Source organism: Psammomys obesus, unplaced genomic scaffold (assembly GCF_907164565.1).
Source record: "Psammomys obesus unplaced genomic scaffold, mPsaObe1.curated_primary_1811, whole genome shotgun sequence".
NCBI classification, from domain to species: domain Eukaryota; kingdom Metazoa; phylum Chordata; class Mammalia; order Rodentia; family Muridae; genus Psammomys; species Psammomys obesus.
Window position 1 is genome coordinate 17,982,234 of NW_026592510.1, and position 12,926 is coordinate 17,995,159.

General features: G+C 42.2%; 1 protein-coding gene across 1 annotated transcript in view; it reads left to right on the plus strand.

The window, feature by feature from the left end:
• Rorb (RAR related orphan receptor B) overlaps positions 1-12,926 on the plus strand; it is a 182,097-nt gene that overhangs the window by 160,456 nt on the left and 8,715 nt on the right. The window contains exon 9 of the mRNA XM_055613911.1: positions 894-1,006. Coding sequence (XP_055469886.1) covers positions 894-1,006 — 113 coding nt within the window. The remainder of the gene's footprint in view (positions 1-893; positions 1,007-12,926) is intronic.

Below are 12,926 nucleotides of genomic sequence, written 5' to 3' on the forward strand. Positions count from 1 at the left end.
TGTCCTCCCAAGTCAGACCCCACTTTTCCCCAGGCTAGTCACTTAATAGCTGCTGTTTATTTACTTCCAAATAGCTTAGGGAAGAGAAAGGGAACATAATTTATTCTGATGGACAATCGTCACTGAAGTCCTTTGTGCTCACTTACGTAAGGGTTTGCTTAACTCTCGGCTTGAGTTGTCCTCGCCTTGTCTAGGATTACAGAATCAGGTTTCTCACCTGACCTGAACTACGTTCAGGAGGAGCATGGCCAAGTGCCTTTCCATGAGCGCTTGTTCAGCATTTGGAGACTCCCAGAGTCTCCTGACCAAACTGAGGCAATGACACCAGAGCACGCTTTGTCGCCACGCTGTATCAGTCCTCTGAACAGAAAAAGAAGAAAGGGAAAGGGAAGTACACAGGAGAAAGGAAAGGAGAAGAGGGTAACCAACCTATCATTCAATTCAGGACGGGAAGCACGTTTCTGAAACTGATGTCTGTGCTCTGTGAATTATAGCATGGTGTCAACTTTATGTCTGATGAAGGAATAAATAAGCTAAGGAAGGGGACCATGATTACTAATAGTGTTCCTATATGGTTTTTGAATCCTTTATTTCTGCTTTGAAAGAAAATCTAAGCATCTGTCTGGAGGAAAGAGAAGACATTGAAGCAGTCACCAACACTAGGCAAAGAAGAAGTCTGTTTGGCTCAAATGCCTTCCCTGTATCATTATACCATGTGTAGCTGGCTTCACTGCGTTATTGTTTATAAGCTATTCATGTTTCACATAAATAATCATGTAACTTCAAAATCAACTTAAAGCCAAGTGATTTGATATGGGTCTGAAAGTCAGCATTCATACATGTAAGCAAACCTTACCTGCCCTTTCCTTATGCTCTTGGCTTCTCCTTGTCAGACCGAGCCTGGCTGATTGAACCAAGAAAAGTTCAGAAGCTTCAGGAAAAAATTTATTTTGCACTTCAACACGTGATTCAGAAGAATCACCTGGATGACGAGACCCTGGCAAAGGTAAGTCACATACCTGATGTCCACAACGGAAACCTACATGAGCAAGGGGAATTTCTCAGCAGCACAGACTGCTGAGACTTTACTGAGACACTGAGAAAAGAGCAGCTTTGTTCAAGGAGTTGTTTTGGGGTTTGGTTGGTTGGTTGTTAGACAGGGCCTGGCTATCTCCCTCAGGCTGACCTTGATCTCACGGTCCCCCACACTCCCCACCTCAGCTAACCAAATGCCAAGGTTACAGGTGTACGTACCACCATGCCTGGCTGGGGAGAATTGCTTTCCTGGAGAAAGAACATATTGACAGATCAGAGCCCGAGAAGACAGGGAGACAAAACCGACTCCCACAGGTACATCAGCGTCATCAGAGGAACAGACGCATGAGGCAGGGGAACGAGTGTTCAAATTTAACTGTGAGGAAAGGGAAGGTTGCACCACTCGGATTCAGGTCTGGGCCAACATTGAAATTACTTAGATTTTTATTCACAATTAGAAAGAAGCATTGAACGCTATGTGTGGCTTTCTGAACACAGGAGTGGTCTGCCATGGGAAGCAGCATGCTACTATCAGGTTCTGCTAGATACAGTCTGGTTTTCTCTCAGATGTCATAACAGCCAACCTACACAGGGACTAAGATAAGCCTGATGGCCTCTTGATTTCCTTATGCTCTGATCTCTTCGTATAGGACTTGCCCTGGGGTTATTTCAACCTGTGGGCATACCAGGGGTGAATGCATGCAACATGAAACCCATTTCTTGATTTAGCTTAATAGAGAATGATTCTCTTCAAGAGGATGCTGTGTGACAACATTTCTGGGGGAAATGCAACACATGTGTCTACTTTTCTCAGATAGAAAGCCCACAACAGACCATGGATACTACCAAAGTCCAAATTGGTGAACTGCAGAGTTTTATCAGGTCACTTACAGGAATATGGGTGAGAGGTTACTTACAGGAGGAGAAAGGCCTAAAAGACAGCTGCATCACCAAGGCTCACCCCAGCTCAGGTGACAGATCACATAAGCTGGAAAGCTGGGGCACACTATATAGCCTGCAGGCAGCTCAATAGTGTGGAGGGTCTTCTTTCCAAGTGACTCTGGTCTAAACCTCTTCCAGACAGCTCTACTGGTTTCTGTTTCTCCCAGGCAGCTGGTCTGACCACAGGTCTTCTTTGCAGTCCAGTTCTTCTGAGAGTCTTTGCAGCTTAGCCCTGCCAGTCTCAGAAGGACTCTCTGCTTTTATTCTCTAGGACGGTGCCTAGAGAATCTGGTCAGCTTCAGGGACTTCCTGAAGCTATTGAGTTGTTTACCTCCCTGCTTAAGGAGCTTCCTTTCGGGATAAAATGTTTTCAATTTCCCAGGAAATTGCTAACACAATAGAGTAGTGTTGAGAAAAGCTGCTTACCAAAGTAAAATGGTCATATATATAAAGTGTCAGTGATTGACGTTCAGCATTATTTTAAATCCTAAACCGATTTCTCAAGTACTAGAATTTGTTAGAGGAACTATTTTAAATTTTAACATGTCTCTGATTTCTTAAGAATCAAAATCTTCAGAAGGTAAGAAACTAGGAAATTCAACTTATTCCTTGTTAAAGATAATAGGAATCCTACTCTTTTATATTTTTATCATTAAGACCTCCCACTCTGCCCTTGGAGTTCTGTATTTTTAAAAAAGGAGAGGTAAAAGATTATGTGGCAACATCATCAGTTTTTACTTTGCACATACTGAGAACTGCTATAAAAAAAATCCACAAGTTAAATATGCTGCTTCATTATGATAAAGTTTGTTAAAATTAACATATCACCAGGAAGAACATTTTACACCACTTTTCAGTGGTAGTTTCCTTCAACAGAACTCTTCCTAAGATCAAGCTACTTGCTCTCCGTACCTCAGTTTTCATCCAGTCAAAAGTAAAGCTTGAACCTACTGCTAGCATCTCTGGGCAGAAAATGCAGCAATATGAATATCTGCCTATGAGTCATTAATTGCTTTCTAACTTGTAGATGTGAGTACATCCAGCGAGTTGATGCAGTGGGTGTTTCCTTTTCTCTTGGTGCATTATTCATGGTACTAGGTTTCATAAGGACATTTCCATACAAATACATAGTGTACTTTGACCATATCCCCCTGCACTTCTTTTTCTTTCTCCTTTGTCCAGTAATTTTTCTTGCCTGTGCTTTGGATCTCGCAAAAGTTTTGGTCTCTGCACTTACATTCTAAGGTCAAGGTCTTAAGGAAAACAGAGTTAAACAAAAGTTCTTGCTATTCTGCTTGGGAAGGTTGTGTGCTTGCCTAAAAAACATGCTCTCAACATCTGTACAAGAAGGATTGGAATGCCATGCTTCTGAACAGGTGTTTTATGAGATTAAGCTTCTGGCTGCTCATGGAAGGTTAAAAGTGTTTGCTTATTCATTTACTCTAGTTCCTAAATCTTGGCTTCTGGGTCATGATTTGAACTACTTGAGGTGTTAGAAAATCGACAAATGTAATATATTTGATGTCAATAAAACAATTATAATATTGATTCTATAGATCAGCTTAAAACTGCTTTCTTCAGCCTTAGAGAGAGGAAAAATACCCAATTCTATTCTTTTTAATAAAAAGATGTTTTTAGAAAATCGGATCCAGGAACAACTCTAAACAAGGATTGTTTCTGGTGTACCATTCCCTGGAGCCAGATGATGAAGCATAACCAGAGTTCATGTGTAGATGCTGAGTTCTTCTTCAAGACTGTTCTTTATAATAGCCATCACATTAATGAGATTCTACTAGCTAATGTGGAAAGACCAAAACAATGAAGAATAGATCTCCATTTGTACCCAATAAATTCAGATAAGCAACCTCATTTGTCTATGTTTGAGATTCATAGTCAAGTATAGGCATGAATCCATCTAGTTTTTACTTAATATTCTGAGACACAGGTGCTATTAGTGTTTGGGACATTGTATAAGTCAGCTTGCTGTCTTTATGACAAAAGGCCTGGCATTAATAATGTATAAAAAGGGATGGTTTGCTTTGGCTCATGGTTTCAGAGGTTTCAGTCCATGATCACTTCACTGTAATTTTGCAGTCTCAAGAGAGACAACACCATAGTAGGAACATATGATGGAGTGAAGTTGCTCACCTCATGGTGGCCAGATGCAAAGAACAAGTCAAGAAAAGAGAAGACTCCCAATACACCCCCTCCAAAAGGTCATGTCCCCAGTTACATAACTTCCTTTCTCTATGCCCAACTTGCTAAAGGGCTCACCTCCTCCCAACAATACCACAGGCTTGTGAACAAGCACTTACCATATGCACCATTGGAAAACATTTAAGACCCAAGAAAAACTAACACTGTCCAACAGAACTCCCCAAAAAGAATACTTTTTACTAAGTTCAAGAGAAAACCATTCCACCCCACTGTAGACTCTTCCCATCTTTACAGAAACTTTCCTTATTCCTTCATGGTCACCTCTGTATCCATTAATCCATATTTAGACCCTTCAGTGTCTAAATATTGATCAGTTTTTAAGGATCCTAAAAGTAAAAACTATCAAAGAATAAATTTTCCTCTCCTCATAAGTATATTAATATGTGCCATATTATTAATAAACTATCACAGCCATAGAGCTGTGTTAGCTAAGGACCTGAACCATAGGGTTCAAACTCTCTATATAATAGGACTGAAAGTGTCAGCAATGTCTTGGGGTACTTAAAGGACTAAGTGTTCTATCCAGTCCATAAAAGGAAATGTGTAAGCTATTGCTTTATTGGGATAGGATTGGTCTTGGAAGGATTTTACTTCACTATGGAAACATCTATACAAGGAATAATATGTTTGATGTCATCACTGAGGGGTGGAAACTTTTCACAAGATGGAAGTAGATGATGGGGAAATTGGAGAATGGGCATTACAGTAGGAAAGTAGAGGGTTCGCTCACACTATAAATAATAGTTAGATTGGGCAGGATCCTGAATTTGAGAAGCCAGGAAATGAGATAACACTGGTCACTTTCATGAAAAAATAAATAGACATATATTTTTAAGCCCCATATGACTAGAGGAGGCAGCCCATCTGTTTCTGGGCTTCACTTTTCTTGTCTGGGAAACGAGTAGGCTGAACTGCCTGGTCTTTAAGTTCTCTTCAGTATAACATCCTTTGATGTCCAAAGGAAAAAAACAAAGGTTCTTCCAGACATTTTCTTTGCCCTCCACTGCTCAGTCCTGTGTGGTTATTTTAAGGACTACTTAGATGTTTTCCATTGTAATGATCAAGAGAAAAGGCTGATTTTTGCCGCATCCTACAGATTCAAGCTTACACTGTGTGCCATAACCATGGTGTTTGGAGTGATCTTCTAAGCCAGAGCTTACAGCATGCAGAGCTGATCGTGTGTATGTCCAGGGGTTAGCCTCTCCTTCAGCTTTCCAGGGCAGTTTCAGCATCTGATGTGGTGAGCACCAACCTCACTCATTTAGGGAGAGTGGCTTCCTAGGTAAAGATCTGTGAGTATCCAGTTGAGGACAGCAGGCCTGCTGCTGAGGCAGAGCCAGTGGAAGGAGAGCATCAGTAAATGTCTGAACTGTTCAGATGGCTGTCACCTCAGACCTCTAGTCTGTCAACCTTCTTCGTTTTAAGTCACTATATGTCTTCCCTTCTTGTTGCTCTGACCATAGGGATGGAGGCAGACAAGAAGGGGGACCAGTCCAAGGTAGAACATGTTGTGATAGTGTATTCACAGTCAAGGACAAAGCTTCGAACTGGCTGGATCAGTCTTTCCCTCAAGCTCACTTCCTACTATTCCCCTATGAAGCCGCTGGCTCAGGTCCACAGCTGGAGGCACGTTTGACATAGGCCTTCACCAATTTAGTTCCTCCTTTGTGCCTTCTGGGTTATTAAAGTCATGAGATGGCCTTAGTTACATATTTATTTTTTCTAGCAATTCTGCAAGTAGAATGCATGGAATTATGTTCTTACCGTAAGTTGTAATTAGAAATACAAGAACATAAAATTCCCTATTATATGTCTATTGGACATTGCTGATTTAGAATCTAAAGTTCAGGCATAAGGGAGATTCATGCCTTCTGCCTACCCAAGACAAAACCTGTCATTCCTTTCTCTATGTCTGAGCATAACCTCTTACCCAAGTAAAAGATATGAGCATGACTTTCCCCTTCCAAGTGAAATGCTACAGTATGAAGCCCTAACTTTGCAGGAAGCAATGCCCCCCTATTCATATAACATCACAGGCACTGCTTTACACTGCAGAAGACATTCTCACATGGAAAAGGCCATAGTGGTTTATTTACTTCACAAATATTTAGTACAGATCAAATGTGCAATATACGTGCATATGAGATATAATGTCACATGATGGAACAAAGTACTGCTATGATAACAGTAAAAAACAATGACTGGTCACAGTCATGTGAGTGGTCAAAGCAATGAATCACTCAGAGTGGCCGAGAATTTATTGTGTGCAGCACTGTACTGATAGAAGCACATAGCCTGACTTTCAGTTTTTAAAGTTACACTCTTAAGAAAAATTGAAAACTCAAGCAATCACGTATCTTACTGAGAATAGATCAGTGTGTGGGCAAGAGAGTCAGAATTTCAATCTAAGCCACTTCTAGCACCTAAACAGTTAATGTGTGGGTACCCACTTCTAAATGTTTGGTAAACTTAGAAAGAGACACCCCTCCCTCCCAAAGGCTTTTAACTTCCCAGGAATCCTGCACTAGGCTGAGCTTGGGATTCCTTTGTCTATTCTAACATAAATAAGAAAACTGTTTATTGAACATGAGAACCTAAGTTACTAAGGAAAAGCTTAAAATATAGAAGGCTTAACCCTATTTCACATGTTAGTGTTTGAAAGTTTACTTGCATCATTCCTGGCCACTCTCAGGTAAGTGTCAATGTATCTTCCCATGAGGACCAGGCCTCACCAACATCATTATGAAATGAAACTAGAGGCAGCTATTGGGCCTATGGAGGCCATGCAGCAAACACTGAAGAAGCCAGGGGAACTAGAAAGACATTCACATTGTTGGGGTTTTTTTTTGTTTGTTTTCTGGTTTGTTTGTTTGTTTGTTTGTTTGTTTGTATGTGTGTGCTTTTTTTGTTTTGTTTTGTTTTGTTTTGTGTTTTTGTTTTTGTTTTTGTTTTTTACATTTTCCATCGGGTCAGAGACAGTCGCTACTTTGTTAAGATTGGAACCTTGAGGCCTTGAGTGAATTTCCTTTCCCAGGTGTGTGGTTTTAGTGTGGCCTGAGGGTACCCTGAGCGTTCCTGGATGGGTAACTAGAGCATAGGGGTCAATTTCATCTGAAATCAGTAATCAAGCCTATCAGAAACTAAGACAGTCCTGCTGAGACGCTGGGGGTTGTGTACTCAGTCTTGCTGTTCTCTTTTCTATTTGGGAAGGAATTTTAAATGTCTGTATTTTTTTTCTCAAATTCTTACATTGCTCAGTGAATATTACAATGGAACATACCCTTGTTACTACATCTGGGGATCCCCAAAGCTCCCCTCAGGCCTCTACACAACTGTAAATACACAGTAGAATAATGCAAGAACAGGCAGAATTATATAAAACACCTTAACAGAGTCTCTAAATTTTAAATTCCAAATATAAAATTCACGGGACACGGTTCTCTCCTGGGATGGCTTGCCACTTCAACCTGTACGTGTTATGAACAAAGGAGCCAGGAGAGCATGGGGACCAGGGCATGGCAGTTTCTTACGGGAACTCCTTAAGAGATAAGATGTGTTCACCACTTACAGTGGACCAGCATATACTATAAGACCGGTACCCCAACATTCCAAGCACTGTCCATCAGGATAAACACATGTAACACAGCAGAGTTTAGCGTATTGCCCTTCCTTCCTCAAGCTGCAGGTGGGTGTGTTCAGTGGGATTTCTTTAGTTACGTGTAATCTGAGTCAAGTTTAACTGAGCTAAAAAATAAAATGAAATAAGATGAAGTCGTAGAGAAATATGATAGGATTCAAGTTTAAAAGAATAAAAGAATAGTTTTTTAAAAAAAGCAGTTCTCACTCATGAATATACTAGAATTGGAAAATCTTAAGGTTTTTTTTTCCGCCTTACATTTATCAATCTTGAGGTTCTAGTTTCTCTTTGTGCCTTTCTCTCCTTCTCTCTGTCTGTGTGTATCTGTCTGTGTGTGTCTCTGTCTCTCCTGTCTGTCTCTCTAACTCTGTCTCTTCTCTCTCTCTCTTTCTCTTTCCCAATGTTCGCTGCTTCCTAGTCTCCATGTGGACATACACCAAGCACTTTAGAGTTACTTGTAGTCTTGGCTACATTTATAAAATACCTTGATGTTGTCAATCTGATTCCAAATCCCAGTCCTAAATGCCAACTTCTACCGTCACAACCAATGGCCAGATCAAAACAACATGTGCCACAACATGGATATCAAGAATGGGCAGAGGGAGAGACAGTTTATGACCTGGAAAGGAATCTCACGTTCTATATTATTTTAATCCAAATGCTTGAACAAAAAAAAATTTTTTTAATGTGAACCTGGACAGGTGAAATTGATGTATTCAGCCTCTCCTTTCTTCCACTTTGATCAAACCATTGTTGGCTTTCTTCATGAAGACATCCTGATGTCTTGTTCTACCCTCTGCTTGTCCCATTTTTCCCAACATCAAATGGACCAGTTTTTTTTTTTTTTTAATGTGAATTCTCTCATAAAACCACTCTCTGGAGAAAATCATAAAATTGTTTTCTCTGCTCAAATAGCTGCATTTTCTTCTTGTAGACCCCTGTATATGCAAGCTAAAGCTTCCTTCCTATAAGAAATGCTTGCCATTATAAAAGGAATATAAGTTGCCTTTTTATAGATCTTCTGTCTAGTTCTTTGATGGGGATTATTTGGATGTGAAGGAATTTTGTGATGACTTCGAATTGACTACCCCCTCCAACTCCAAGTGCTGCTGGATCACCTCCCCAGCTGTTTAAAAAGTTGTTGAACCATTAACTGCTGCTGAGGCTGCTCTGAGCTCCCTTTGAAATGTGGGTCCCCTAGCTGCAGTCCGTAATATTAATGAGCAATAAGTGACTGCCTGCCACTTCCTCCATTAGGCCCTTCTGGGCTCTGCCAAGTGCTTGGCACTGTTTCTGCATGGCCTCCTCGCCTTTCATGCCTGCAGAGTGGTGATGCCTCACCGTCGCTTCCATTCCCACAGCTGATGAGCTGTCTCAGGCAGCCTCTTCTGAGGCAACAAGTTTGATGAAGCTATCTGTCCTTCTCAGTGTTGGTGCTGACAGTGTCTCCTAGCTATTCGGCCCATTCTACAGATAAACAATGTCAAGTGGGTTTAAACTCCCGCACAAGAGGCAGAACTGAATATGAGTCAGGCTCTGCCAAGAACTGGGCAGAAAATGGCAGGGAGTCGACATTCACTTTCCAACACCCGACATACAGTTCCCTTCTCCTAGTCAAGTGAGCAACCATCAAAGCTTTAGTCCAGCTTTTGTGCTTTTAACTTCCCATATGATCTGTTCATAACAGAAGGAGCAACGGCCTGAAGAACCATAGAACTTGGATCTAGTCGATAATCAGTCAATGAGCAATTTTATTGCCACAAGAAAACAAAAATTCAGCATGATTGTGCATTCTCCTTCCAATAATAGCAAATGGCTATTTTCCCCATGAAATGACATGCAACGTGCTCAGCCTCAGATTTTGGTGCTTGGGTAAAGATTGATTGGGCTCTCTGCTGTTCACATCCTTTGACCGAAGAGCATAGCCTTACCCCTTTCTGTCCTTGAAGGAAGCAATATCCGGAACCAGAAGCATCACACCTCAACTTCATTGTCTACCTGACTGAATTAGCAATCGCCACACTGTGTCTGTGAGCACACTTCCAGAGATGGCTAACTCAGGGAGAAACAACCATCCTGCATGTGCTGGGGACGTCTTAGTTGCTTTTCTGTTGCTACTAGCAGACACCATGACCAAAGCAACGTATAAAAGAAAACATTTAATTGGGGCTTGCTTACAGTTTCAGAGGGTTAGTCCATGACCATCATGGTGTGGAGTTAGTTTGGCAGCAGATGGGTAAACATGGCTCTGGAGCAGAAACTGAGAGCATATATCCATTTCTAAAAGTTGGGGGTGGGGCTGCTGGGCCTGGCATAGGCTTTGGAAACTACAAAGCCCACTCCCACAATGGCACACCTCTTCAAAAAGAGCCACACCCTCTTAATCCTTCCCAAAACAGTTCTGCCAACTAGGAACCAAGTTTTCAAATGTCTGAGCTTTTGGGAGCCATTCTCATTTAGAATCACCCTGGGGACCCTGCAAATAATAAGGGTCCCGGGACAAGGGTCTAATCAAAATAAACCAAGGCCAGCTGCTTTCTAATATTTGTCTCCCCTCCGAATTCTCTGTTTCCTGCCTTGATGAAAATGTCCTCTGTCCCACCACTCCCTCGGTGCTGTGATGAGCTGGCACTTCTGAAGCTGGGACCCAAAATAAAGATCCTATATATGACGTTCTTCTGTGGTATTTTGGTCTCAATGACTAGAAAGTAACTAATACAATAGCCATCGTGTGTGTCGTCAGCAGACGGCAAGCAGTACTATAAAGCCATGTGTATTGACTCATTACATCTCCCAGCCTCCCTCTGAAGCAGGAAATGTTACAGTCACCATCTGTGCTGGCTAGTTTTTATGTCAATGTGACACAGACTAGAGTCATTTTGGAAGAGGGAACCTCAACTGAGAAAATGTCCCCACCAGATCAGCCTGTGATCAAGCCTGTGGAACATTTTCTTGACGGATGACTGATGTGGGCAGGCCCGTCTGACAAGGGGTGAGTGGTCCCGGACAGTGTAGGAAAGCAGGCTGAGCAATCCAGGAGAAGCAAACCGGAAAGCTGCACTCCTCCTCGGCCTCTGCTTCAGTTCCTGACTCCTGGTCTTCGCCCTGAGTTCCTGGCATGGCTTCCCTCAGGGATGGACTAATATGCTCTGAGCTGAAATAAACCCTTTCCTCCCCAAGTTGCTTTTGATCATGGTGTTTTCTCACGGCAATAGAAACCCTAACACAACATCAGACTGATAAGGAAGCTGAATTAAGTCCAAGATTACACAAGTATGAACGGCAGTACTATGATCCAAACACAGACAGCCTGATTCCAAAGCCCCATTATCCAGAATTCTATGTAGTACCTGTACGTTACCAAGAACTCCTAACTTACCCTTCATCCTCTAGTAGAACAAGCATATACAGCTTTCCCTCTCTAGACATGAAAATGTCTTTGTCCTGTGAAAGTGACAACTCCTTGGCACTCAGGAAACAGGACTGATTCAGATAGAATACAGAATTTACTTGTCAAGTTTTGAAGGGTGTTTTTTTTTTTTCCTCCCTACAAAATCTGAGCCTTCAAGGCACTGTAAGTGAGGGCCTATTCTACCGGCTCATAACATGAGTTTTCACAGGGGATGCTTACTTCAAGCATGGAGTCTGACATCCTGCAGCTGAATCCCTGGGAGAGGTTCCCAGTAACCCGTGCTTTGAGGAAGTACTCTGTGATTCTGATCGCACTGAAGACTGGCAAGTCATTTCACAGCTGCATCTGGAAGTTTCGGCAGCACCGGCCGCAGATCATCAATTCAACAGCAGATGATGACAGAATGCTTTCGGAGCTTCTCCACATTCAATAGCTATTTCTGGGGACACTGCAATGCGCAAGAAGTGTTTCTAAATTGTTGTAGTTTCCTTCCGTGTGAGGCAGCTGGTTAAGAAAGCTTCAATAATTTCCCAGGGGGCTCCAGTTAAGTGGACACTTATAAACTGTTTATGTATAAAAATACACAAAAGACACTTCTCTACCCCAGACTCAAAGTGAGTTTTTCAGACTGGTACCCTGATCATCTTTATTTATGCTTAAAGCTGAAGACTGGGACATGGGTCATGAGAACTGCTGGAGTCTGGCTGCACACATCTCTTTATTAGCACCAACCTCTAACGCATGCTCACCTTCTGCCCCAGCAAGCCGGAGCTGCCCTCAGCATGTCCAGCATTGCCACTGATCCTGGGCATGTGAGGATCAAGTGCCTGCCCAGGTCTCACTCTTCCTTCCCTGCTCAGACCTGCTGTCACGTTCGAGGGGAAGGCTTGTCACAGGAAGTTAAGACGTCCGAGTCACTACCACTTCTCGGCTCCCACCCACCGCTCTCGCCACAGCTACACTCTCTGCGTTGGTCGGTGTGGTAACTTAATCCCCAACTGTTTTAGCAAATGCACTATGGGCAGGATCCTTAATAGTTTGGTGTGTTCCTGTGTCTAGTGAAGCCTTGATATAAAATAAACGTGCAGTTAATTGCTGTAGAGTGTCATGAATGAAAAGAAATGTAGTTCATAATGTTGGAGATAAAGTCCTGATTCTCAGTCTGAAGTCTGACACACACTACAGACAAAGACTCTCACTTTTTCCATTCCTAGCCTTTCCACAGACAGCAGCAGAAACGGCTAGGCTGCAGAGCCAGGTGCCTCAAATATCCTTGAATGTTTGAAGCCTCACATCATAAAGATGTGTCTAGATCCCTTTAGAATGTCAGCAGCTCTCCTCCTAACGCCGGTTTTACATTCCCCATAGCATGGTTACAGACTAATGAGTGGGTAGAGGGAAAGTTAATGGAAGAGAGGAAATTTCTGATTTTGAAAAACCACAAGGTAATTGTTTGCTGTTTCACTTCAAAGGCTGAGATGTATTTTTATTGGTGAGAGCAGAGCATGGGGAGCTGGACAGGGGATCGCATGGGTTTGCTTGACTGCATCTTATCACTGTCACCTTGCAGTCCACCTTTAACCAGCTGTGTGAATGACCATACCCATCTGTAATAAGACTGTTCCCTGTAGGAGAATCTATCTAATCCGGCTAGGAATATTGTCTTCTGGACATTTGCTTAAG